Below are 26,836 nucleotides of genomic sequence, written 5' to 3' on the forward strand. Positions count from 1 at the left end.
TCCTGCCAATCACACGGCTCCCCAGCCTCCCAGCCAGCCGCATAGGGAGCATTAAATTTTGCCCAACAGACCTTTCAATGGACTCCCTCTAGTCTTGTTGGCATCACAGTCTCAGAATAATAGGGTTGGCCATTCAGGTCTGAGACAAAGGAGTTGAGGTAGATAATCAGCTGTGATTGTATTGAATGACAGAGCACACTTGAGGGTCTGAATGGTTACTCCTGCTCCTATTTATTATATTCTTATGCAGTTTCACTGGAAATGTTGTGGAAACCCCATAAACAGGGAGAATTCTCAACCTTTGTGCTTCTGTGAGTCAAAATATGTGCCTTTCGTTTGCTTACTATTTAAGTAACTAGCTAGATTTAAGAATTGAGAGAGAACCTTGTCACCATATCCTAGCTTTGATTTAACAAATATCACTATGCTGTATCTTCTTAACTTGAGTAGCTGAAACAACAAATGCTCTAGTAGATCATGATAGGCTATGATGCCAATCTTCTGCCTGAACATGGCAGAAAATGACAGCTGGCCAGCAAGTCAGAGCAAGGGTTAGAGGGCTGGAGGCCAACATTGGAGGCCAGAGGGAATGGCTCCTGGAATTTAAGCAAGCACTTGGAGGACCTCTCAGGCCAGGGATGGGGAGAGAAACCCAGGGCAGGGGAGGCTCAAGGTTTCCCTGGACCACAAAACTAAAAACAAAATTCTACTTACCTTACTGGTCTTTTATTGGCCCTGTTCTTCTTCCTATCAGATTGACCTGACAGTGGTTGTTTTTGGGTTCCACTGACACCTCAGAGCCTAATCTGCACATTTATGGCAGCCAGCCCTCCAGCTCGATCAGAAGAGCTGGTTAAATTTGTAGCCCATGGCAAGTCATTAGGATTGGTGCAGAAAGGTCGCGCAGGCTTGTTTTAACTACCACGATTAAAATTGGTTCTTTAGAATCAATAATTTGTGATAAAAATTAATGAGAATTTAGAAAAGCATGGACTTGATAAAGGCAGGCCGTATTTGGGAAATTTTCCCCTCAAAACCACACACCATCCTGACTTGGAACTATATAATTGTCCCTTTACTGTCGCTGGGTCAAAATCCTTGAACTCCCTTCCCAACAGCACTGTGGGTGTACTTGGACAGCAGCGGTTTAAGACGATAACTTACCACCACCTTATCAAGAAAAACTAGTGAACGGCAACAAATTCTGTCTTTGCCAATAATGCTCATATCCCATGAACAAATAAATAGGAAGTTTCCCCCTTAGCCACAAATCAATTCTGACTTTGATGTGCACTGGTTTTCCTTCACTGTTGCTGAGTCAAAATCCCTACCACAACAGTATCATAGGAGCACCATCGCCACAAGGACTTCTGTGCTTTAAGGAGATAAACCATCACCACCTCCTTAGGAGAATTGGTTGTTGCCAGTTTTGCCTCAGTCGCTTGAACAAAAAGATAAAATCTACAGGCTTTAAAGCTTAAACTTGACTTCAAATCGTTATTCCTGCAACTTATGATTCTTCCAAGTTGAAATGATTACCTTAGGCATGGATAGTGACAAACGTTTGTTCTGAAATTGATGAGTTACTAGACCCAAATATTTCCACTCCCCATCTTTGGAGAGAAAACCCAGTTCTTTGTCTTTGCTTAAATTAATTATTCTCAAGGTCAGAGATATCAGCTTCAAGGAGATAACTTTCTAGCTTATTTTTTGCTCAGGAGAGTTTGAACGTTTTCAGAACTTCATTACCACAGGCAAATGTAGAAATTATCCAATAGCGTGCTTCAACTCCAACCTTAAGGTTGCAGTGGGTTACATTTTCAGACTATTGAATATTAAAATCTATTATCTGAGGACTTACTTGTTTCATAATTGTGATAGAGCTGGCCAGAAATAATATGTTGTTTTCCCACAAGGTAGTGTAAAACAGAAAACACAAGTAATCTTCAGTCGCTGGGCATAATGAATAACATGTTTTTTCCGTGTTTTAATTATGTATTATCACAGAGCACAAGGAGCTTGCCTTGCTCATGTGAAACCTGAATTCCTACTTGAACCTGAAGAGTTTAAACAATGGAACCAGTTACAGGTAGGAATCTTCCATGTCTGGTTGACAAATATTAGATTTTCCACTGGACTTGACTATTGGAACACACTTCCCAGCTCTACCATCTGTAAACTTGAGATTATTCAAAATTCTGCTGTCTGTACCCAAACTCACATCAAGCTCTGCTCACCCCTTTCACCTGTGCTCACCGATCTACCTCCACTTCCCAGCAAATCCTCATCCTTGTTTTCATATCTTTCCATGGCCTCACCTCTCCCAATCTCTGTGATTTCCTCCAGTTTTACACTGCCCAAGATTTTTGCTCTGTGTCAATTCTGGACTCTTGAGCGCTCCTGATGTTAATTCCTCCATTATTGTTGCCCATGCCTTCAGCTGGCAAGACCCTGAGCTCTGGAATTCCCTTTCTCAATCTCTCTGTCTCTTGACTTCTCTTTCCACTTTTAAGATGCTGTTTAAAACCTGCCTCTTTGCCCAAGGTTTTGGTTATTGGGCCTAATATGATACTCTCTATTACATTTTTTTTGACAATGCTCGTAAAGGTGCCTCGGGACTTTTACTACATTAAAGACGCTATATAAGTTCAAGTTGTTGCCTATGGGTAACTGCATTCTACTACATTTTGGAATTGTTCTCATTAAATATAAATTAGACTATCCTAATGACTATTTGTACGCTCAGTTTCTGTTGTAAGAAAAGGTAACAATTACACCATAGTGTTATATATTTTGTAAAATTATGTTGCAGTGTAATTTTATATTTTTGATGCTGTTAACTTTAACTGGTATACCAAATATCACAGCTCATCATGTCTTGGAGCATATCTATTCTGATAACATTCCAACCAGTACTTTTGATAACAGTCCACGTTTTTAGTGTTCTACTGCATATATTGCTTTCATATCTATCCAACCATGCTTAACAGAAACCTCAACCAATTCATATCTCCAAAAATCTTGAACTTTGCAGAAAAATAATCTTCACTTAGACCTCACTGGATTTTAATGCATATTGGCATTAATCTACACATTCAGCTGCCAAGATGTGGAACATTCACTCCAAATCATAGCTTCCCATCAGCCATCACTGATTCATGGAATTCCTTAAAAGTTTACTTGCTGGCACTTGGGTTTCATTTCTACAAATTATGGGGTTACAATTTAGAAAAAGAATGATAGTGATCAATTGTGTTTTTCATTTAGAATATACCTGGAGTTTAGTGTTAATTAAAGATTGTGGGGGTTTGGTAATATATTTTCCAATGCAAAAAAAGTTTATTAAGATGCAGGGAGAGGTTTACCTGTTCCTAGGCCATGGTATATTAAATTGCCTAGGTCCATCAGACAGAGGGAAGTTTGGCTGCAAGAATTGCATGACCCTCAACCAAGCTTCCTTTTGTCCATGCAGTCCTCCCTTCTAGATTTCCACTGTCTTCTGTGGCCAGGCAACCCAACTTACCCAGGAACAGGAAAACTTTCCCTGCACTAATCACGAAAGCCCAGGTAAAAGAATTCATCTTAAAATACATAGCAGGTTCATGGGTATTTCTACAATGAGAAATGAAAGATTAATATCTTGGGTGTAGTTCTTCTTGTCATCTTACTATTCACAAAATATAAACTTTATTATTGGTTTTTCATATTTTCTTTTTGATTCATTAATATCCTTCATGCAAAATTTTTATTAATCCAGGTTACAAATGGATGAAGGAAGGATATAATGCCCTGTTACATATTTTGAATAATGATGCCAAATCATTAGAGCATTGGTACACCACCTCTCTCCCATGCTGTATTATAGCAATACTTTTCATGTTGTGTCTTAGGAAAGGTGAAGTAACATATGACAGGGCAATATGATCAACATCACAAAATAGCTTTTGAATATTAACATTAAAACCCTATCATTTTGTCCAGAATTGGTATTGAGTTAGCGAATAACTCTGCATTAAAGACTCTGCTAATCAGGTAGTCTGTCTTCATTAACATTATCCACATTGTATTAAGATCAAGAATCTGGATATTCCCATATGGGTGCCTTTTGGGTGATTTCTGCTGTTTAGATTAAGGAAAGGCGCATAAACTATTTTTTTCTACAAACTTGTTTCTCTTTTAGTTATGTGTTCCACATACCAATAAGCATATTACAAATTACATGTTTGTAATGCCACTCCAAGCTGTTTTTAGTGCAAGTAATGTCATGATTCTCTGGTATCAATACCTACCTTTGCCACATTATCTCAAAAATAAAGCCACCTGGGGTATTTCTTAGTTCTTTACCTATGGAAGGCTGGAAATACAGTCCTACTTGCAATACTGTGGAGTGTTGTGCTTAATAAGAACTAAATGGACAGCACTGTAACCAAAATTACATTTTGCCTATTTAGAATTGTTCACAGAGCCCTGAAAGCACTGAAATTTTTAGACTGGGTGATGATATGTTTGAGTCTATAAGCAAACGTGCATGGACTGATACGCTGCTACAGATTTACAAGGTAAAATGTATAAAGATACATGATGTGTCTGTTTAGAGATGACATTGTTAGCTGAATTCAAAGGCTAGCCTGAGCATGTGCACTGTACTCTATTTATCTGGATATGTCAGTATTATTCAGCTGTTGAATTAGTGGAATATTGTTCATTAGATTCTTGCAGTTTAAACTCATTTGCATTTTTAAAAGTATTTAAAGAAAGCTAGATGACAAGCTTTTAAAATCTTTATTCAATTAACATTTACATTTTGTTGCTTTTACTAAAATGCCTACAAGTTTTTAAAGATGGATTATGTTTTAATGCAAACAAAATGAATCAATGTACTGATTTAAGAAAAGGAGTTTCCTTCCTCATCTTAATTTGAGTTCATTTTTCAAAATAAAGCATTTGAAACAAATTGCCACAAACTACTATTGGATTTAGAGAAACTACTAATATTCTACTAATATAGTGACATATGTGACTTGTAGAGCAAGACTGTCTTTTTGTATCTTGATTTGAAATGTTCATGTAACCAAAAATAAATTAGTTGAATGCTGGAATCTCTAATTAATATGCACGCGTGTGTGTGTGTGTGTATTATGCTGCAGTCAGTCATGCAACCAGTTTTGAACAAAAATTAATGGCCACTTGTTCAAGGTTATGGTCATAGGTGACCAGAAAGAACCTCTTAGGTGCAATATTATACCATTGACAGCTTAAAAAACTGCAGATCCAATTTATATTTCAATGAATTTTTATGCTGGAATACCTTATTCAAATTAATGAAAAATTGAATTATTTTTTTTTCTCTGTAACAGACAACATTAGTGTATCAAAATAGATTTAATTTGTGATGTACTATATGAAGGACTTTAATCAACGCACACAATGCATGTGAAACACCTCCAGCAGTTGTAAATTGATTAGCTTAATTCAAATAAAAATGTAAATGCTGAAGATTGTGTAGAAATGTTTAACAACATGAGTATCATCATCAGTTCAGGCTTAGATGAGGGAGAGCAGAAGTTAGAGACTGAATTGATGATTGTGCTCAGAGCAGGATTTTTTTTAGTGGCTGAAAGCTACATGGTTAATTTGGAAGTAGATAGATGGGATGTGAATAATTATGAAAACAGAAACTTGTTGCAGATGGTCATATCAGAGATCAAGGCCTTGAATATAGTGAGCCCACATGGGATTGCTAGGTCAAGGAAGCAGAATGGACTTGAGTGTTGGTGTGGAAATTGATATGGAAGGTGAGGGTTAAGCAAGAGGGTAGAGAAATAACAGGAGAGGGATTGAAGGAGAATTAAGATGGAGATTGAAGTCATTGTGGGTGAGCAAATTACTCAACGCTCAACCTGAGATCTGAACATGAAAATTTTAGGATTTGGAAAGGTGCCAGATAATGTGGACTTCAAATTAATTTTCCTTCAGTTAGCTGCCAGTAATTTCATCTTCAGTGAAAGATACAAAATTTTTCCCTGAAACAGGTGCTAAACTATGGTCTGCATTTTCTTTGGTTAGCTCCATTTCACTAATTGAAAGTCAGTACCATTTTAGCCATTCTCCAGTGCTATGACAGACATCTAATCTCAAAAAAACCCTGAAAACATAAGCCTGAATTTTATATATGGGGTGCTGAAGTGGGTAGCAAACTATCCAGCTGCCCCCACAACATATGGCTTAGAATATTTTATATTCCCAGCCTCATCAGCATACCAACTGAACCTGATTGGAAGCCCTAGCTGGATTGATGCATAGAATGAGATTTTGGTCAACAGGAACCTGTCACCGGGGACACAAAAGATCGATTCCCACAGCCACTTATGCACTGGGAGAGTATTGGAGGGGCACTGTGTTGATGGAGGAAGGAAGCAGGGTTGGGGGTGAGGAACGAAGCCCAGGACAGGGTCGACTCGAAAGTACCTTGTGATGCCTGGAGGTCCACTCTTATAAGTCAAAAATGTACACAAGATTAGCAGCTAGACAGACCAAGGTGAAGATTTAAAGCGGAAACTTTTTCAACTGGAAAATGAGCAGGCTTTCCACATTGTGAATGTGACACAATGTGTGAATGAAGTCAAACAGTTGGAAGCTTTGGTTACTATTACAATTATATACCCAAAGAAGAGCAGTAAAGAGACAGGCATTGTCCAAGTTGATACGGGAGCGAGTGTGAATATCTTACCAGTCAGAATCCTGAAGGATATGTATCTGGATCATTGGAAATCAATGGTACAACCCATGACAGACAAACTAACTGCATAGGTACATTGACATTAAAATGTAGCTGCAGCAAATCTGCATGGAAACCACGAGTATTCCACCTGATGGACATTAGTGGACCAGCAGTAACAGGGTTACCAGCATGTATGGAACTCAACATTGTGACTCTACAAGAGATCACCAAGATACCAATCACAGCAGAAGAGGCCAAGGATTATCACATTGAGTCAGTCCATGACCTACAACAGATGTCCTGAAACAGATTTGACACCGTGGGGAACATCAGAGATGATGCTGTACTACACCTCAGAGAAGATGCAATTCTGTTGATCATCGCTGCTAGAAAGTGCAGTATGCACACACAGGAAAAGCTAAAGCGTAAGTTGGATGACTTGGAGTGTAACGGCATTATCCGTTCTATGCATCAGCACATCACCGGTGCAGTTCCATCAAGCGATTACTGAAAAAAGATGGCACAATTGGGGTATGCTTAAACCCAAGATGTCTAAATCTCACTTCAAAAAGGTGCCCACATAAGACTCCACCATTTGAGGAATTGAATCCCAAATTCACAAGATCAAGGTTTTTCTCCAAGTTGTACACCAAAGATGGATATTGGTCAGTTCATTTGGCAGAGGGATCTCAAAAAAAGTCACTACTTTCAGGACCCCATTCGGAAAATACTTCTTCCAGAGATTACCCTTTGGTTTATCCATCAGGCAGCATGTGTTCCAGCAGAATATTGACAGGTTTACAGAAAATATACCTGGATGCATAAGCATCACTGATATCACGGTGATGGGCAAAACCAAAGAAAACCATGACTGAAATCTACACTCACTGATGGCAGCAGCTCATTGTGGAAGACTGTTCTTCAACAGCAAGAAATACCAGGTGAATGTGGGTCAGATCAAGTTTCTCGGTTCTATCTATTCAAGTTCCAGGATCTGTCCTAATCCAGGCAAACTCAAAGATGTACGAGACGTGCCTACTTGCAGAGATTCCTTGATTTTTCAACTTCTTAGCACCGTGAGTTCCCATCTTTGCCAATAGAGCATCATTGCTTCGAAAGCTGCTAAGGAAGGATGTTCCATATTGTGGAGAAGGACCATTAACATGCATATAAAACCATAGAAAAGTTACAGCACAGAAGGAAGTCATTCGGCCCATTTTGTCCATGCCAGCCCGAGGACACCTAGGTGCCCTTTCTAGTCCCACCTTCCTGCACCCAGCCCATAGTCTTGCAGCTTACAGCACTTAAGGTGCAGATCCAGGTACTTTTCAAAAGAGTTTAGAGTTTTTGCCTCTACCACCAACTTGGGCAGCAAATTCCAGACACCCACTACCCTCTGCATAAAAAAGTTCTTCCTCATGTCCCCCCTACACCTTCTGCCACTTATCTTGAATCTATGTCCCTGGTTCTAGAATTCTCCACCAAAGGAAACATTTTTATCCTGTCCATTCTATCTATTCCCCTCATAATTTTGTACACCTCAATCAAGTCACCTCTCAGCCTTCTTTGTTCTAAGGAAAATAACCCCAACCTATCCAATCTCTCCTCGTAGCTACACTTTTCTAACCCTAGCAACGTTCTTGTAAACCTCCTTTGCACTCTCTCCAGAGCTATTACGTCCTTCCTGTAACGTGGTGACCAGAACTGCACACAATACTCCAGTTGTGGCCTCACCAGTGTTTTATACAATTTCAACATTATATCCTTACTTTTATATTCTATACCTCTGCCAATGAAGGAAAGCATTCCATATGCCTTCTTTACAACCTTGTCTATTTGAATTGCTGCTTTCAGGGACCTGTGTACTTGTACGCCAAGATCTCTCACTTCATCTACCCATCTTAGTATATTCCCATTTATTTTGTAATCCCTTTAACTATTTGACCTCCCTAAATATATGACCTCATACTTCTCTATGTTAAAATCCATCTGCCACTTTACCGCCCACTCCACCAACTCATCTATATCGTTTTGGAGATTATGGCCATCCTCTACACTATCCACTACTCGGCCAATCTTTGTGTTAGCTGCAAATTTCCCAATCGTGCCCCCCTTGTTCACATCCAAATCGTTAATGTATAACACAAACAGCAAGGATCCCAACACTGAGCCCTGTGGAATACCCCTTGAGACAACTTTCCATTCGCAAGGGCATCCATTGACCATTACCCTTTGTTTCCTGTTACAAAGCCAACCTTTTATCCAGATTGCCACATTACCCTGAATCCCATGGGCTTTTACTTTCCTGACCAATCTGCCATGTGGGACCTTGTCAAATGCCTTGCTAAAATCAATGTACACAACATCCACTGCACTACCATCATCAACCCTTCTTGTCACTTCCTCAAAGAATTCAATCAGATTTGTGAGGCAAAATCTTCCTTTAACAACTCCATGCTGACCATCCCTGACTAGTCCATGCCTTTCCACATGACAGTTTGTCTTATCTCTCAGGTATGATTCTACTAATTTGCTCACCATTGATGTAAGACTAACTGGCCTATAATTGTTTGGCATTTCCTTTGATCCCTTTTTAAACAATGGAACTATGTTTGCATTTCTCCAGTCATCTGGTACCTCCCCTGTATCTAGTGAAGATTGGAAAATCATCCTCAGAGCATCTGCTATCTCCTCCCTGACTTCCTTCAGCAGCCTCGGAAACAATCCATCTGGCCCTGTTGACTTATCAATTTTCAAGGATTTTAACCCTTTGAGTACTTCCTCTCTGTTTATGGCTATCCCGTCCAATATCTTGCAGCGTTCCTCCTGGAGTACTATATCTACATCCTCCCTTTCCTTTATAAACACAGAAACAAGATATTCATTCAAAACTCTTTCCACAGTCTCTGCATCTACACACAAGTTTCCATCTTCATCTCTGATAAGTCCCACTTTTTCCTTAACTAACCTTTTAGCATTAAGGTATTGGTAAAACAACTTTGGATTATCTTTAAATTTACTTGCTAATCTTTTTTCATGCCCTCTCTTTGATTTCCTTATTTCGTTTTTTTACTTTGTCCCTGCACTTCCTACATTCATCTAGGCTATCTGTAGTGCTTAGTTCTTTGTGCCTATTATACGCTTTCTTTTTCTATTTGATCCTCCCCTGTATTCCTGTAGACAACCAAGGGGGTCTAGATTTGGCAGTACCACTCTTATTTTTGTAGGGGACATGTCTACTTTGTACAATTAGGATCTCGCTTTTTAGTGCTTCCCACTGGTTTTCCACTGTTTTATCCTCCAGCAGTGCTGTCCAGTCCACCTCAGCTAAGTCCCTTCTCATTTCTGCAAAATTTGCCTTCCCTCAGTTCAAGACTTTTACTCCTGCCTTATCTTTGTCATTTTCTATAGTAATGCTAAATCTAACTGAATTGTGATCACTGTCGCCGATATGGTTGCCAACTGTCACTTCACCCACTTGCCCTTCTTCGTTCCCCAAGACTAGGTCTAGAAATGCATCTCCTCTCGTTGTGTTTGTCACTAATTGGTTGAAAAAAATTTCCTGGACTCACCGCATGAATGTTTCTCCCTCAGTGCCCCTTATATTGTTTGAGTCCCAGTTGATATTAGGATAGTTGAAGTCTCATACTATTATTGCCCTCCTGTTCTTACAAGCAGAAATTTGCCTACGTATTTGTTCTTCTATCTCCCTTTTACTATTTGGGGGTCTGTACTATACTCCCAATAGTGTGACTGCCCCGTTTTTATTTCTAATCTCAATTCATAAAGCCTCGTTTACTGACCCATTCAGTATATCATCTTTTCTCACAACTGGAATTGATTCTTTAACCATTAGTGCTACCCCACGCCCTCCTTTTTTATCTCCTACTCTATCGTGTCTGAAGACTCTATAACCAGGGATATTAAGCTGCCAGTTTTGTCCCTCCTTTAGCCAGGTCTCTGTTATAGCAATGACATCCTGCTGCCATGTGTCTACCTGTGTCCCTAACTCATCTACCTTGTTCGTAATACTCCTTGCATTGAAGTATAAACAGTTTAATCCCATCAATTTTCCTTGCTGGACACTTTGTAAACTTTGCTTCTCCTGTAACCCCATGCCTAGCTAATGTTCTATCTCCATTTTTCTGATCTGAGTATGAGTCATTTAAACAGGCATTGTCAGGAAACACATGTTCTATCATTCTGGGACCCAAGAAAGGAGATGACCTTAGAGCTTACGCATTTCAAAAAGGGTTAGGAGCATGCAAAAATCTATCACAAGTGCAATCCAATTATTCGAATATAAAGCATGAAACACTCGCTTTGGTATTCGATATCACAAGGTTCCACACAAATCTATTTGGTAAACGATTCATTGTGGAAACTGACCATAAAGCAGCTGAAATGATTTGGCCCAAGTCACTGACAGATGCACCACCCAGACTACAACTACTCCTGATAAAAATACAGGGCTACGACTTTGAAGTTCATTACAAATCCAATAGCTTAATGTTTCCTTCAGACACACTGAGCAGGCTATCAAATCCGGAAAAAACTGTGTTCTCTCACTAGACCTACAAGTAGACGACATAGACATAAACGTAGATGATATTATCAAGGTCAATCTGATGAGATTTGATCAATATAAGTGCAACAAACTTCAGGAGGAAACAGTAAATGATCCACAACTGAAGGCATTATGGAGAGTCATTATAGAAGATTGGCCTGATTTGATACAAGAAGTATTTTGCGCTTGGTTAAATGATAGTAATCAGATTTAAGAGGACAATGTGCATATCTCCTGCTGGACATTTAATGCATGATTTTTTTTGATGACAAATGATTGATATTGTGGTTAATAAAGGTGACTTTTTTTTTAGGTTTTGATTCTTTCTCGGTTGACACTGAAGGATATCAACAGTATTTTTAGCGATCACAAATACTTGGAAAATATCCCAAGAATAAATGTTGAGCCCCTTTCCAGCAATATATATTCCACTGCTGAACTTGTCCTGCTGACTTGGCTCAACCTTCACTATGAAACAATGAGAAATGTGGTGTGGAAATGTTGCCAGAAAGGTAAATGTAAAATGATTGAATTTTCTTTTTCTTTTTACCTCGGTGGTATTTGGAACCTTAAGGCGGACCATATAGAGTACAGATTGTAATCAATATCTGCACAGGTAAATTAAATTCATACCATTAGACTGGCTTCAGACTTTTGAGTCAGTTAAAATGAGAAGCTATGAGCCTTGGGTACCAGTGACTTTGTGCATGTTAGATTCTGTTTTAACAGAAGAATCTCTTGTTGATATAATAGGGGACAGATTACGCCATGGATACATGTTGTCAATTCTGTTGTCAATGCCCCTTTTTCAGGGTAGAATACTTGGTCATTCCATTAATTGGATTGGCACTTTTTTTTTCTCCAGGGCCAGATTTTTTTTTTATCAGTTCTCCTAATTTGGAAAAAGATGGAGATACTGAGCAAACAGGAAAATAAAGCCCAGAGCTTTGTGTCAAGATGCACTGCAGATTATATATCATATTCACCAATGTCCTATCTCCCTTAACTAGAAATCCTGAAGATAATTTATCAGAAGTGTCTGACAACACTTTTTTGCTTTGTCTTGTAGGCCACATTTCTAAGATGAGTTTGATTCAGTCATCTCCCAGAGCTCCTACTTGATGTTGTAGCTGGTGGGGGACATGAGCTGAAGGTCTTCAGGGGTATATACCATCTTAGGTCCAGAAAATCTTTAGCTCTGTAAGAAAGAGTTTAATTCTGTGATATCCTTGTGATTTAAACTATTACAATAATGAAAACCAAAGACAAACATTTTCAGATTGACCTCATGTAGTGTAGGAGGGGAACGATCACTGTATCCCACCAAAAACTGTGCAGAAACAGGGCAGTAGCATCCCAAAAATGGAAGGTAAAATCTTAACAGGCTTGCTCCTGTAAGATGAGGAAGTGGTGTCTCCAACTCACTTTGGCAGCAGTCTGAGCTCCCAGTAAAACTGTCAGAATTGTCAGATTTGAGCAATAGCAGACAGGCAAAGACCCATTATTTCATTCAATCCCCCCTCCACATCTGTAATGCCTTGTGCATCACAAGAAATACACTCCCCATCCTACTCTAAAGCCATTTATTCTCCTGGGAAAGGTAAAAAAGATGATATCGGCTAATTAGGAAAAAACAAATAGGAAAATTCCTCTTCAAATCCCTTACTCTGGCCTTGATTGTTATATTGCATATCTGACTTTTCCATGAGGTGATCTCTACCCCAGCCAGACACTGGCCCATCCCTTGTTTGAAAGAATACAGCAAATCATTGTTCACTGCATGAATCAGTAGCCCATTCCACAGCTCCACTATTTTCTGGGAAAAGAACAGAAAACTAACATTTAAGCTATTTCTAGTCTTTCATAACTTGAAATTGTGATCCCTGATCCCTTTTAACCTATCTAATTGAAACAAACTGCCTACACAAACACAATCTATTCCCTGTATCGTCTTAAAAACATAAATCAAATCAACCTTAGCCTGTGCATCACTAAAATGTAGAGTCCCTGCTCTTTGAGCCTATCTTGATCATTAAATGGTTTAAACAAGGAATTGTGTGGCCTTCCTTTGCATTCTTTTGAAAATATCAATCCCCATGTGAGGAAACCAAAACAGGACACAATATTCTAAATGAGGTCTAGCCAAGACTTCATCATTGCGGGCTCCCTTGTGGTCATCATAGAACTGACTATTTGTTCCATGGTTGACTGCATGATCTGCATGTCTTGCCGGATAATCCCAAACATGCTTGAGCTGGAGTGCTTCGTATTCTGTTCCATTGTGCGCAAATTCACTGGCATGCGGCATAGGATTATTAAAAGATCCTGATGTGTATGCTTCAGTCTTTGCGTCTACAGTACATTCTTAAGATTTTGAACTCTGCCCCTTGCAGCAGGGCAAGGATGTAAGCTCTCCCTCTGACTAGCTGCTCCCTGGATTGCCTTGACCCCACTGTCCATTCTTCGCTCCTGCATACTAATATGTGGTGAGCCTCCCAGCACCTCTCATCTAATGTACACGTAGTGCCAGTCTCTGAGCTGATGTTTGCTAAAGAAAGGCCAAATGATGCAGTGCCATTTTCTGCGATGCTTTCTGTCAGCTCATTATCCTCTGGGTGTTCTACATTTTAAGAACCTGAGAGGGAAGAGAAGGACAAAGTTTAAGTTTTTGCACGAAGGATAAGCAGATACAGATGAGTAGCTGTTGGGCACAATAGCAGATTTCAGCAAAAGGCTGAAAGGTACTTAAGAACACTACAAGATGTGTCCTCTAGCCTGTATATTTGTGATGCTCTTAATGGAGCTCATCTATGATCTTTATGACTTGATCTGTGAGTGAGGAGAGAATCTGAAGAGATGCTCTGCCTCCAGTCCTTGACTCCCCCTAATATTGTTAGCAAACTTTGTCTGAAAAAAAGATGTGAAAATATTAGTGGTTGCTCAATGAGATGGTTTGAGGATGTGCATGTCAAAGTCATATAGTAGTGCTGGGTGGCAGATGTATGTGAAGGTGAAGGGAGTAGCCGTGAGGAGAGTAGGAGGTGCTTTATGTGGCATTAGTTGCAGGAGATAGTGCTCTGTAGTGAATGGAGGTGAGTGCTTGTTCTCATGGGTGGTTAGTGCTGGAACAACTTGTAGTGCAAGGTTATTGAATGATGTGAGATCAGTGTTAGGAGCCTTAGGTTAACATCCCTGGTCAGGTCATTAATTATTTTCCTACATTGGAGCCAGGTGTGTGGGGGTGATGCTTTTCGCACTGCATCCTTCAGAACCTGTGTGCACTGCTGCTGAACAACTCAGTGTGGTGAGGAAGTTTCTCTCCACCTCCCAACCTCTTCCAGCAGGACCTTCATGTGTTGCAAAGTGCAGAGCACTTCAAAATATTTATTTCATCCGTCTTGTGTTTTAGCTGTCTTCAGGTTGCCTTCATCCAAAACTACCTCCCAATTGTGGAACTGCCTGAGTTTATTTGGACATTGCAAGCATTGGACAAGCTCAAGGGATATTATAGCTATTATGCAAACAGATCAGCCATGATCTTATTGAATGGTGGAGCAGGCTCGAGGGGCTCCTATTTTATATGTTTGTATGTTTATTTTGTACACAGCTGTTTATTGAAGGACCCCCGTAAATAGTTTAACAAAATCTCTGAGATCACCGGTAAAAAGCCAATCCACGTTCAAATCATGAGCCTATTTCACATCAGCACCCACAGCATTGCTGGCTGGGCCAGCATTTATTGCCCATCCCTGATTGACCTTGCGAGGGTGGTACCTTGACACACATGGTGCTGTTAGGAAGCAAATTCCAGGATTTTGACCCAGTTACAGTGAAGGAACAGTGATATAGTCCCAAGACATGATGGTATGTGGCTTGGAGGGGAATTTGCAGGTGGTGGTGTTCCCATGCATCTGCTGCCCTTGTCTTTGTAGGTGGTAGAGGTCGCAGGTTTGGAAGGTGCCATTATAGACTCATGGATGTTTACAGCACAGAAGGAGGCCATTCAGCCCATTCTGTCTGTGCCGATTAACAAAGATATGACTACACAAGTCCCATTTTCCAGCATTTGGACCATAGCCCTGGAAGCTATGGCAATGCAAGTAAATATCTAAATACTTCTTAAACGTCACAAGAGTTTCTGTCTCAACCACCCTTTCAGGCAGTGAGTTCCAGACTCCCACCTCTGGGTGAAAAAACTTCTCCCAAACTCCCCCTTAGCCTTCTACCTCTTACCTTAAATTTATACCCCCTGGTTATTTACCCTTCTGCTAAGGGAAAAAGTGTATCCTCCTGCAGTTTACAGCTATCCTCCTCACTATTTACCACCCTACCAATTTTCATGTCATCTGCAAACTTCTTGATCATACCCCCAATGTTTAAGTCAAATCATTTATGGACATTTATGGACACCACAAACAGCAAGGGCCCCAGCACTAATCCCTGAAGAACCCCACCAGAAACAGACTTCCAGTCACAGCAACACCCCTCTACCATCACCCTCTGCTTCCTGCCTCTCAGCCAATTTTGGATCCAACATGCCACTTTGCCAAGGATCCCATGGACTCTTACTTTCTTGACCAGTCTGCCATGATGGACCTTATCAAAAGACTTGCTAAAGTCTATGTAAACCATAACAAATGCATTACCCTCATCAACACTCCTGGTTACCTCCTCAAAAAATCAGTCAAATTTGATCTTCCCTTAACAAATCCATGCTGACAATCGCTGATTAATCTGTGTGTCTCCAAGTGCAGATATATTCTGCCCCTCATAGTTCTTTCTAGTAACTTCCCCATCACCGAGGTTAGAGTGACTGGCCTGTAATTTCCTGGTTTTTTCCTTCGTCCCTTTTTTAATAATGGGACAATGTTAACAGTCCTCCAGTCCCCTGGCACCTCATCTGTGGCTGGAGGGGATTTCAAAATTATTGCCAGGGTCCCTGATATCTCTTCCCTTGCCTCCCTCAACAGCCTGGGATTCATCTCATCCGGCTGCTAAACTTACTGGTACCTCCTCTCTCTCTATGTTAATTTCCTCTAATATTTCACAGTCTTCCACCCTGATGTATATACCTGCATTCTTATTTTCCATCGTAAAGACTAACACAAAGTATTCCTTGAGGACTGTACCCATGTCTCCTGGGTCCACACACAGATTACCTCTGTGGTCCCTAATTGGCCCTACTCTTTCCTTAGTTATTCTCTTGCTCTTTATATATTAAAAAAACCCTTTTGGATTTTCCTTTATTCTACCCACCATTGCTTTCTCATGCACTCTATTAGCTTTCCTAGTTTCCTTTTTAAGTTCTCCCTTGCACTTTTTATAATCCTCTTGGGACTCTGCCGTATTGAGCCTTCAGTATCTGCCGTAAACTTCTCTTTTTATCTTAATCCTAACCTTTATGTCCCTTGACATCCAGGGTTCTCCAGACTTGGTCCCCTCTTTGTCTTTATGGGAACATATTTGCCCTGTACTCTTGCTATTTCGTCCTTGAATGCCCCCATTGCTCTGACGCAGTTTTACTTGGGCCAAATCGTATCTCATCTTAGTAAGATTAGCCTTTCCCCAGTTTAGAACTTTTATCCCCAGCCCAATCTTATCCTTTTCCATAGCTATCCTAAATTATGGTCACTATCTCCAAAATGCTCCCCTACTGATACGCTTTCCACCTGCCCGGGCTCATTTCTGAATGTTAGGTCCAGACCTGCCCCCTCACTTGTTGGGCTTTCTACATACTGGTTAAAAAAGTTCTCCTGGATGCATCTTAAGAATTTTGTTCCCTCCCTACCTTACACACTAAAACTACCCCAGTTAATATTTGGGTAGTTAAAATCCCCGACTGCCTTATTATTCTTATACCTCTCTGAAATTTGAGTAAGTATTTGATCCTCTATCTCTATCTGACTGGGAGCCCACAGTACACGCCCAACAGCATGTTTGCCCCTTTTGTGTTTTTTACTTCTACCCATATGACCCATGCATTCATCTGCTCTATCATTCTGTTCCTATACTCACTACTGCATATCATCCCTTCTCACTGCTATAATTGATTCCTGGATCAATATTGCAACCCTCCCTCCTTTGCATCCCCTTCTCTATCTCTTCTGAATACCCTATAACCAGGAATGTTGAGCTGCCAATCCTGCCCTTTTAGCTAAGTCTCGGTCATAGCTATGATATCATACTCCTAGGTGCCTATCTGTGCCCTCAACTCACCTGCCTTATTCCTCAGGCTCCTTGCATTAAAATATTTTCAATTTAGTCTTGCTAAACTGACTTCTTTCTTATCTAGCCTATGTTTCCTCTGCCTTCCAGACTCACTTACTAGTGCTTTAATTTCCAACTCCATCTCTCTTCTCTCCCCACTGAACTACTTTACAGGATCCCATCCGCCTGCCAATTTAGTTTAAATCCACCCCAACAGTATTAACAACCTCCCGGCGAGGATGTTGGTCCCGTTTCTGTTCAGAAGTAACCGGTCCAACTTGTACAGGTCCCACCTCCCCCAGAAACAGTCCCAATGCCTGAGGAATCTAAAACCCTCCCTTCTGCACCATCTCTCAAGCCATGCATTCATCTGCTTTATCCTTCTGTTCCTATACTCACTACTGCATGGCACCGGGAGTAATCCAGAGAGTACTACCTTTGAAGTCCTGCTTTTCAATTTCCTACCTAACTCCCTAAAGTCTGCTTGCAGGACCTCATTTCTCTTTCTTCCCATGTCATTGATCCCAACATGGACCGCAATGTCTGGTTGTTCACCCTCCCCTTTCAGAACGCTCTGCAGCCGTTCCGTGACATTCTTGATCCTGGCACTTGGGAGGCACCATACCACCCTGGACTCACGTCTATGGCCACAGAATCACCTGTCGACTCCCCTCACTAACGAATCCCCTGCCACTGTTGCCCTTCCACACTTCTTCCTCCCCTCCCGAGCACCTGGACCACCCACAGTGCCATGGCCTTGCCTCTCGTTGGCCTCCACAGAGGAACTGTCACTCTCATTGTATTCCAAGGCCGAAAAACAGTTTGTGAGCAAGATGCATTTGGTGGCTTCCTTCACTACCTGGCTGGTCCCCTCCCTCTGTCTGGGGGTCACCCATTCCCTCCCTTCCTTAAGCTGCAGGGTGACCACGTTTTGAAACGTGCTATCCACAAACCTGTCAGCCTTGTCAATGCACTGTTGAAGGAGCCTTGGTGAGTTGTTGTGGTGCATCTTGTAGATGGTACACACTTCTCCCACTGAGAATCAGTGGTGGAGGGAATGAATGTTGAAAGTGGTGGTGAGGTGCCAATCAAGTAGGCTGCTTTATCCTGGATGGTGTGGGGTTTCTTGAGCGTTGTTGGAACTGCACTCATTCAGGCAAGTGGAGAATATCCCTTCACACTCCTGACTTGTGTCTTGTGGATTGGACAGGCTTTGGAGAGTCAGGAGGTGAGTTACTCACTACAGAATTACCAGCTTCTGACCTGTTCTTGCAGCCACAGTATTTATATGGCTGGTCCAGCTCAGTTTCTGGCCAATGGTAACCCCTAGGATGTTGATAGTTAACAACAGTATTACCACTGGAAGTCTGCTTATTTATTTATAATGAGGGTCCCTGACCAATTTAATGCTAATTCTTGACCTGAAAATGGACCTACATGAAAATTTCAACCCCTTAGTGCCCTTATTGACTACATGCTGTTTCAAATCCTTTAGTCATGCTTGCAAATATCACCATACCTTCAATGTTCTCTACTTTTGCGACCTTCTCAAATTTTACATTCCACCTCATATACTTCAATTCTTTCACTCTGGCTTCCTGCATTTCTATGATAATTATGTTTCAAAAAGTACTTAATTCTTTTAGCTGTGGCAGGAGTCTGATGTTAAAAAGTGTCCTGGTACTATATGAACATAATGGCATCCAGCAGATTCACTTCACCAGCACAATCCCATATCATACTTTATTGCTTAATTTTAATGGACCTGTTTCTAATCATTCACAACACAGTTTAATGCACATAATGGTTAGATGACCTTCCTATCATAAGAATTCATCAAAATGCTTTCCATCAAACTTTAAAACGACACAAAAGCTATCATAATCAGTTATGGTACTATAGGTGGCTTCTGATTGCAATTTTTCTTTTCTCGATCTCAAATGAAGCTGTTTTAAGGTCAAGAGTATAAGTCTGAAAATCTGTTTTGTCTGTTCTTAAGAATATGTAATAACAAAGTTTGCCTATATGTTCTAAATCCAACACTTTTATCTTTATTTTAATTTTATATTCTTGATTGTCTTATCTTTGCACTTTCATCCCTCCTTTTAAATAGGTGCTATACCGCCAACACGCTGGATAATTAATTTTGATTTAGATTTGTTGGATGGTTTAGTGCTAGCAGCTGCTGTGGCTGCTTACTGCCCCCATCTGGTAGGTGATATTTTTATAAGCTACTGCATTTAATGTTTTTTGACATCTGTTTGGTTTTTGTTTTTAAACGGGGAGATTTGGTCAACTGTTGGTAGATTCTGTACCGAGACAAAAGCAAGTTTTGGTTGTAAATTTTGATGCTGCACTAATTTACATCGCTGCATATTATCTATCATATTAAACAGAATTGAATTGTTTTCCACATAGGATGCATTGACATTCTAAAAGTTTAATGTAAGATTTTATTGAAAAGTGCTTCAGCTTGATTGTAAACTTTCAGTCTAAACTTGACCTTATGATCCATTTGACTCCGAAGGGAATCTTAGTCAATTTATTTCTAGTGTCAGGTACCAGATTGATGACAAAAACAAAAATACTTGGAAAACTCAGCAGTTCTGACAGCATCAACCATGGGTGCATTGATGCTGTCAGGCCTGCTGAATTTTTCCAGGTACTTTTGTTTTTGTTTTGGATTTCCAGCATCTGCAGTTTTTTGCTTTTACCAGATTGATGATGTATTTACCCTGTAATTTTAGCATCAGGACAAAGCCAAATTGCTGCTCGTGAATTCTCTGATTAGAGTATGCATGCACCCATAGTAAAACAATTTAGCCAATTAATTGCACCAAATCTTACACCATAACTTGAGAATTTAAAGCAAATAAAATATGACTTTAATAATTACACCAAAACTTTCAAAGTTCTTACTATATTAGAAGATGTTTTTTCTACAAAGATGTCTGAGCTCTTGCTTAAGAGAAGGATGGCATTTACTCTCTGCCCATGGACATGGTAGGAGGCAAGTGAAAATGGATAGATTTCCAAATTGAGTAGTATAGGGACAAAAAAAAAGGATTATCTTGGCCCACCATTGAAATATTATGTAATGAAGTTCAAATTCATCAAGTAAGCCATCAAACATATCTGTGACTCACTTGTTGTTGTCCTCGGGCCTATTTCTCTGAGCTCTACTGCTTTGCCTGTGATGGTTATATTTACAGTGACCTTGAAGAAATTATAGTGACAATAAGCAGATGGTTCATGTATAAATAGTCTAGAAGATTGAATTGGCTAAAATTAAGTCTATAATGTTATCAGAAGTTAGATATGGGCTAGTAAGATACGGAAAATAATGCTGACATTGTTATTCCAATAAAAATAAGGTGCTTTTATATAGTTCTAGTCAGTAATTGGATTTAAAGAGACAATCGTAATCCATATGAAGTTCTGCAGCTAAATAATGTCATTGATGCTGTGCTGGGACTGTCCTGATATGACGCTGCAAGTTTTGTTGGTTACAGGCTTGAAACACCTTACTTAGATTGTTTGATTGATTCAACCTGAACTTGACTGGCAATTATATTTTGAATTTGAGAAGTCAAATACTTAAAATCTGGGAAGCCTCAGTAACTCTTTACTGGGACATAGAAAAAAGACTGTCTTGGTTAACGTGGGAACATTAAGGAAATGTAAATCTCGGAGAAACAACCAGTCACTATAGGTCAAGGTGATGCATTGAAATAAATGAGGAACACTGTGGTTAAACGTTATCTATGAAGGATTATTTTAGACCTTAGAATTACATCTCTTGTTTAACATTTTGTCTACTCTATTGTAGATAAACATTTAAGAAACAGTGATACAATATGGTTGTTTATTGAAAACAAATTTTTGATTAATATCTTAGGATGGTAATAGGATATGTCCAGTAGCTGAAAGCAATTATTAGACTGGGTTTGATGTTCATTTGCTAGGTATGTTATCAAAACCTTGCGTAGATATCAAGGAATGGATAAATACCTCAAAGTTGAGTTTACAGAGTTGAGAATGATCCAAGGTTCTAGAGTCAGAATAAAATTAGGAGAAAGAGGTTCGAAATGATCTGAAAATATTATAGTTATGTTACTACAAAAATCAGCTAAGAACATTTTAATGTGGGAGTCGAGCAGCATTCCTGGGTTTTGTTTTTTGCAATTATGTTTGAAATTGGTTAAGACAAATCATTTGGTTGGTTTCCTATTCATCATACAAATCTTTTTCTACTTACCTATTTTACACTTTCTGGATTTTTTAACTAAACAATGCTATATTTAGTTAATTTGAAATAATTTAATACTGCTTTTTGTTTGTAGATTGGTACAATAAAAAGTACAACGCACTGTCTTTCTTCACAGATTCCAACTCATTTCGAGAATATGTACACTTCCCCAGCTGCTCCTGAGCAATGTCTGCATAATAGTCTGGTACTCTTAAATTCGTTCAATGCCATTGGTTTAGATTTTGGTATACAGGTAAACATGATTATTGTGCAATTTCTCTCATTTTTGAATGAAAATCATGGGTGCAGTAGCATCGTTATTTTATGAAGCAATCAAATTCAGAGGCCTGGACTAATGTTCCAGGAGTTGGGATGTAAGTATAATAATTTTCACGATATTTTTCTGGCTTATTGTGAAGATGGTGAGATTATAGTTGGGTGTCTCTGTGTAATTTAATTACATATGGAGTGAAGTAGATTGCAAGCTTGAAATCATCAGAAGAAGCTAGGTGCTTGGCATGCTAATCAGTAAACATGGATGCTGACTTAGCATGTAATGTGTGAAGGGAATTTGCATTTTTATATGAATGAATGGATTGTTGGATTCCAAAGTGACCTTTAGTCTGTTTACAACTAGCCAGATAAGCAAGGCTATTGTTTATTTTTCCCGAAAGTTACTGACGCTACTTGCAACATGAAAGTTTTTATATTATGAGCAAGATACAGTTTCAAAGTTATATGAAACAATAGAATTTATATGTTAAAAAGAGAGAAACATATATAAAGGAGAATGAAAGGCCATGTTGGGAAAGACCATGTAAGGTCTAACAGGAGTGTGTGAAATAGCCTTAATGAAGCCTCCAGCCATTTGTGCATTAGCCTGCTATATAGTGAAACTGAAGTTGGGGAAAAGCCACTTAGAATTCCACTGTCAGTTGGGAATTGGGTTAATTTGCTGATTTTGTTTTAAATCTAAAATCTACTTTGGACTGTTGCCTTAAAGAGGGTGTAACTGGGGTCAGGTTAATTAGGAATTTCAGGAGTTATTATGGTAGTAAGTAATTGCAGTCTTATGCATGCACTTGAAACCTTTTATTTTGCAAATAAATATATGAATTAATAATAAAATTTAAAAATCTCTAAAGGTCTTGGGGGATTTAATGCTTCTGAATTCAGTGCACACATCTTGTAATAAATGTAAATTGCAAAACCGTGATAGCACAGCCAAGTTTCCCTTGTGGATTTGGTCCACCTGGTGCACACATCTGCCATGCCATAACAAGTTCAAATCCTGATATGGCAACTGGGGAATTTAAATTTTGTTAATTAACTAAATAAACCTGGAATAAAACATTAATATCACCAATGGAACCATGAAACTACCAGGTGGCCATAAAAATGCATCTGGTTCAATAATGACCTTTAGGGACAGAAATCTGCCATCCTTACCTAGTCGGACCGATATGTGACTCCAGACTCTAAGTAATGTGATTGATTCTTAGCTACCATCTGAAATGATTCAGCAAGCCACTCAGTTGCATCAAGAATAAAACTGGACAGACCAGATGACATCAACTGCCAGAACAGACAGCCCAATCAACCCTGCAAAGTATCCTCACTAACATCTGGGAGTGCTGTCTCACAAACTTGCCAATCAACAGCCAGACACAGCCATACTCTTAGAATCATACCTTTCAGCCAACGTCCCAGACACCTGCATCAACATCTCTACCTACGTTCTGTCCTATGGTGAGATTCATTAGAGAGGGTGGCATAGTGATATGCAGTCAGGAGGGAGTGGCCCTGGGAGTCCTCAGGTGGAACTTTCTGTGCCTGCTGGCATTGGGTGTGTTCGGTGGTGTAAGGGGACAATATGGCTAGAAGGCCAAAAATTGGTTTCATGACATCGTGAAACCAGTTTGCGATTGTCTGCTCAGCTTGTCAGTGGCAGGCTGCGTTTCTCACTGTCGGACATCGGGAACCTCATTGTAATATACCTGCATGTCATTATAAGGCCAGGCCACCGAAACCATCCCCCCACACTGGATCGACCGCCCATGCCAACATGTTTCACAATAGCATATATAAGGCGTGCACATGGCGGGCTGCACTTTGAGGAGAACTCAGAAGTGAGTGCACAGTAACCTTGTGCAGTGCTTGTGAGGGTTGCCCATTGGACTTAAGGTTGAGGTGACTTCGGGTGGGGAGGTGGGGTAGTGCGGGGTTGGTGGGCAAGGCCTGCCCTGCGGTTGAAGGTAGTGCACAAGCACATGTGGGGTTGTGGGGAGAGGAGCAGTCTCGCGTTAGGGAAACCTTGTATAAAGTGACCATTACTCCACAGCTGAAACAGTTCAGATGCATTACATTGACGTGTGTGGAGTCGGGTCTCTAGCTTAATTGCCCATGCAAGCAACGCAGAGGCATGGAAGCACCACCAAGTGCTCCAGAGTTTTTCACCCCTTGGGCAGAGACTGCAAACTAATGAGTGTTTGAGTGGACTGCAGAACAGTTGGATGACTGGGCACATTGACCAATCTCCTTGGTCATGGAGCAGTCATTGCTGGAGGCACTCACAGCCCCTTGCAAAGTCATCTTCCTGGATTGGACCAGTCTCCCCCATTGTTCAGGCTAACAGCGCAGCCTTGCAGTGTGAGTTAGGAGAATTCTTGTGCCTCAGCTGAGAGCACAGCATGCAGTCCAGTGGGCAAAGCTGCCCCAATCAGTCAGGTGCAGTGGGACGGAGGAGGGTGGGGTTTCGGGCAGCCACGTAGCTCACTAAACTCTGGCCATCCAAGTGATGGCCAGTATTCTCCGGATGCGTTAAAGGGCCTTCAGGCTTTAAGAGAAGTTCTTAGAACATCCAAGCTAATAATGCATCTCCCTCTTTCATCCTGCAGGAGGAGTACATCAGGATCATGGAGCCTGGTGAACTAGCTGTATGCCTTGTAGCATATGGAGAGCAAAGACAATGGAGAAGAGAGCGACTGAGTTCCCTGGCTGCGCAGAGGGAGGAGCAGCACCCTCATGAAGATGGGGCGGCTGGGGCTCCCACACACGCCACCGAAGAGTCACAAAAGATCTATTGCTTGTCAGCGGCTAGCTGGACCCAGGGTCTATATATGCTGCCTTTCACCCCTGCAGATGACCGAGAACCAGTGTTGCTGAAGACTGCGTATGTCTCGGGAACTGGTTGGTCACACTTGCCAGCTGCTGTAGGATCTGGCGCCACAGGGACATGGAGGACATCCATTGCCAGTGGACGTGAAAGTGACCGTGGTGCTCTATTTTTATGTCAATGGCTCCTTTTGGTGCTCCTCACGTGACCTCTATGGGATATCGCAAGCCTCCACCTACAAATGCATCCATGAGGTCACGGATGCCATCTTCGCAAGGGCATACAACTTTGTGCATTTCACCCGGGACCAGGAGAGCCAGGATGCAAGAGCAATTGGATTTGCCCAGATCTGGGTTTCCCACTGGTGCAGGGTGCCATCGAGTGCACTCATGTGGCGCTCAGATCTCCATTACAACAAGCTGTCAACTATGTCACCCACAAGGGATTCCATTTGCTGAATGTGTGCGACCACCAGAAATGTATCCTGCAGGTCTGCACATGGCTTCTAGGGAGGGTCCACAACTACTACACTCTCAGTCGGTCACGGATCCCTGATGTCTTCCGAGGTCCACAGAGGCTGCAGAGATGGCACTTCGGATACAAGAGCTATCTGCAGAGGACATGGCTGATGACATCCGTGTGGTGGCCTCAGACTGCAGCACAGAGAAGGTATAACCAGGCTGCAACTCGCAACTTGGTGTAGCAAACCATCAGGTTGCGGAAAATGAGGTTCCAATGCCTGGACTAGTCTGGTGGAGCCCTGCAATATAGTTTACAGAGGGTGTTACGCATCCTTGTCACCTGCTGTGCCCTTTACAACCTGGCGCGGCAATGGAGAGAGGAACTGGCTGACGAGGAGTTGGAGGTCTCCTCCAATGAGAAGGATGTTGACGGGGATGAGGGCGAGGAGGTCCTTGAAGGTGAGATGACAGCAATGAGCCCCTTGCACTGGCCAGACGAGATAGGTGTGCTCGGGAGGCCCTCATAGCTGCTAGATTTTTGGAGGATGATGACGATGTGCAGTGAGGAGACACCATAGACCTTCTCATTGCATCTATAAACATTTGACTCCAGTCTGGCAGTGCATATATCCTCTGTGATAGTGCTGCTATCATGGAGACACAGTGAAGGCCCTAATAGTCACTCGATTGCAGGAGGATGATGACAACATATAGTGAGGACACTCCATAAACCTTCACATAGTCTCTGAGCATGTCTTGACTTCTGTCTGGCCAAGGGCAGATTGCTTGCACTCTGCGATCAGGGTCATGTCATATGGAGACGTAGCCATGAAATTTTAAAAGCACCTGATTCTTTGTCTGCCGTCAGCACCTGACCCCTTCAGGAGCACAGTGTCACTGGCCACAGATGTGGACGCGATGGGGGCCAGCCCCACCTTAAAAGGTGCTGAGAGCACACACGGAGAATGACGGAACTCTGTGATGCCTGCCCACGACATTCTGGCAGCACTGACAAGTACAATTGAGGTGCAGGCATCAATAATGTGTCCAGAGAGCACGAGGCTGGACCATCGCTTTGGCATGAAGGCTGCATGAAGCACAGGGAAGAGGCCCTGGACTGAGATACCTGCCTTTATCTTGTGCAGAAAGGTTTCACATCTGAGTGACATGAACACTGCTCATCAGAACAAGGAACCATAGACAGGGAGACATTCTTGGGAGTTTATTGACAATAGTGAACAGTATGTACAAGTGATGTCCATGCCCAGGCTGTGCAATTGATTCTTCTTAACCTTCCTAACCTTGCCGCTAAGTTTTGGTGCTGCCTGGACATCCACTGCTACGCCCTGTCTGTGATGACCTTTGCAGACATCCTCTGGAGCGCCAAGACCTGAGGGTTCCAGCCTGCTTTCAGGGTCCTGCATTGTGGCAGTGGCACCCTCCTCGATCTGTGGAGCTGGAGCTGTTGGGGTTACAGAAAGAGGGAATTCGGATGGACGGGACACCCGGATTCACC

At 41.2% G+C, this 26,836-nt stretch overlaps 1 protein-coding gene across 1 annotated transcript in view; it reads left to right on the plus strand.

Annotated features, from left to right (window-relative positions):
- Nucleotides 1–26,836, plus strand: part of LOC121290452 (cilia- and flagella-associated protein 47-like) — a 661,534-nt gene that overhangs the window by 173,330 nt on the left and 461,368 nt on the right. The window contains 5 exon segments of the mRNA XM_041210889.1: nt 2,008–2,089; nt 4,452–4,559; nt 11,602–11,800; nt 19,609–19,706; nt 21,881–21,997. Of these exon segments, the coding sequence (XP_041066823.1) occupies nt 2,008–2,089; nt 4,452–4,559; nt 11,602–11,800; nt 19,609–19,706; nt 21,881–21,997 (604 nt within the window).

Source organism: Carcharodon carcharias, chromosome 18, assembly GCF_017639515.1.
Source record: "Carcharodon carcharias isolate sCarCar2 chromosome 18, sCarCar2.pri, whole genome shotgun sequence".
Classification (NCBI taxonomy): Eukaryota; Metazoa; Chordata; class Chondrichthyes; order Lamniformes; family Lamnidae; genus Carcharodon; species Carcharodon carcharias.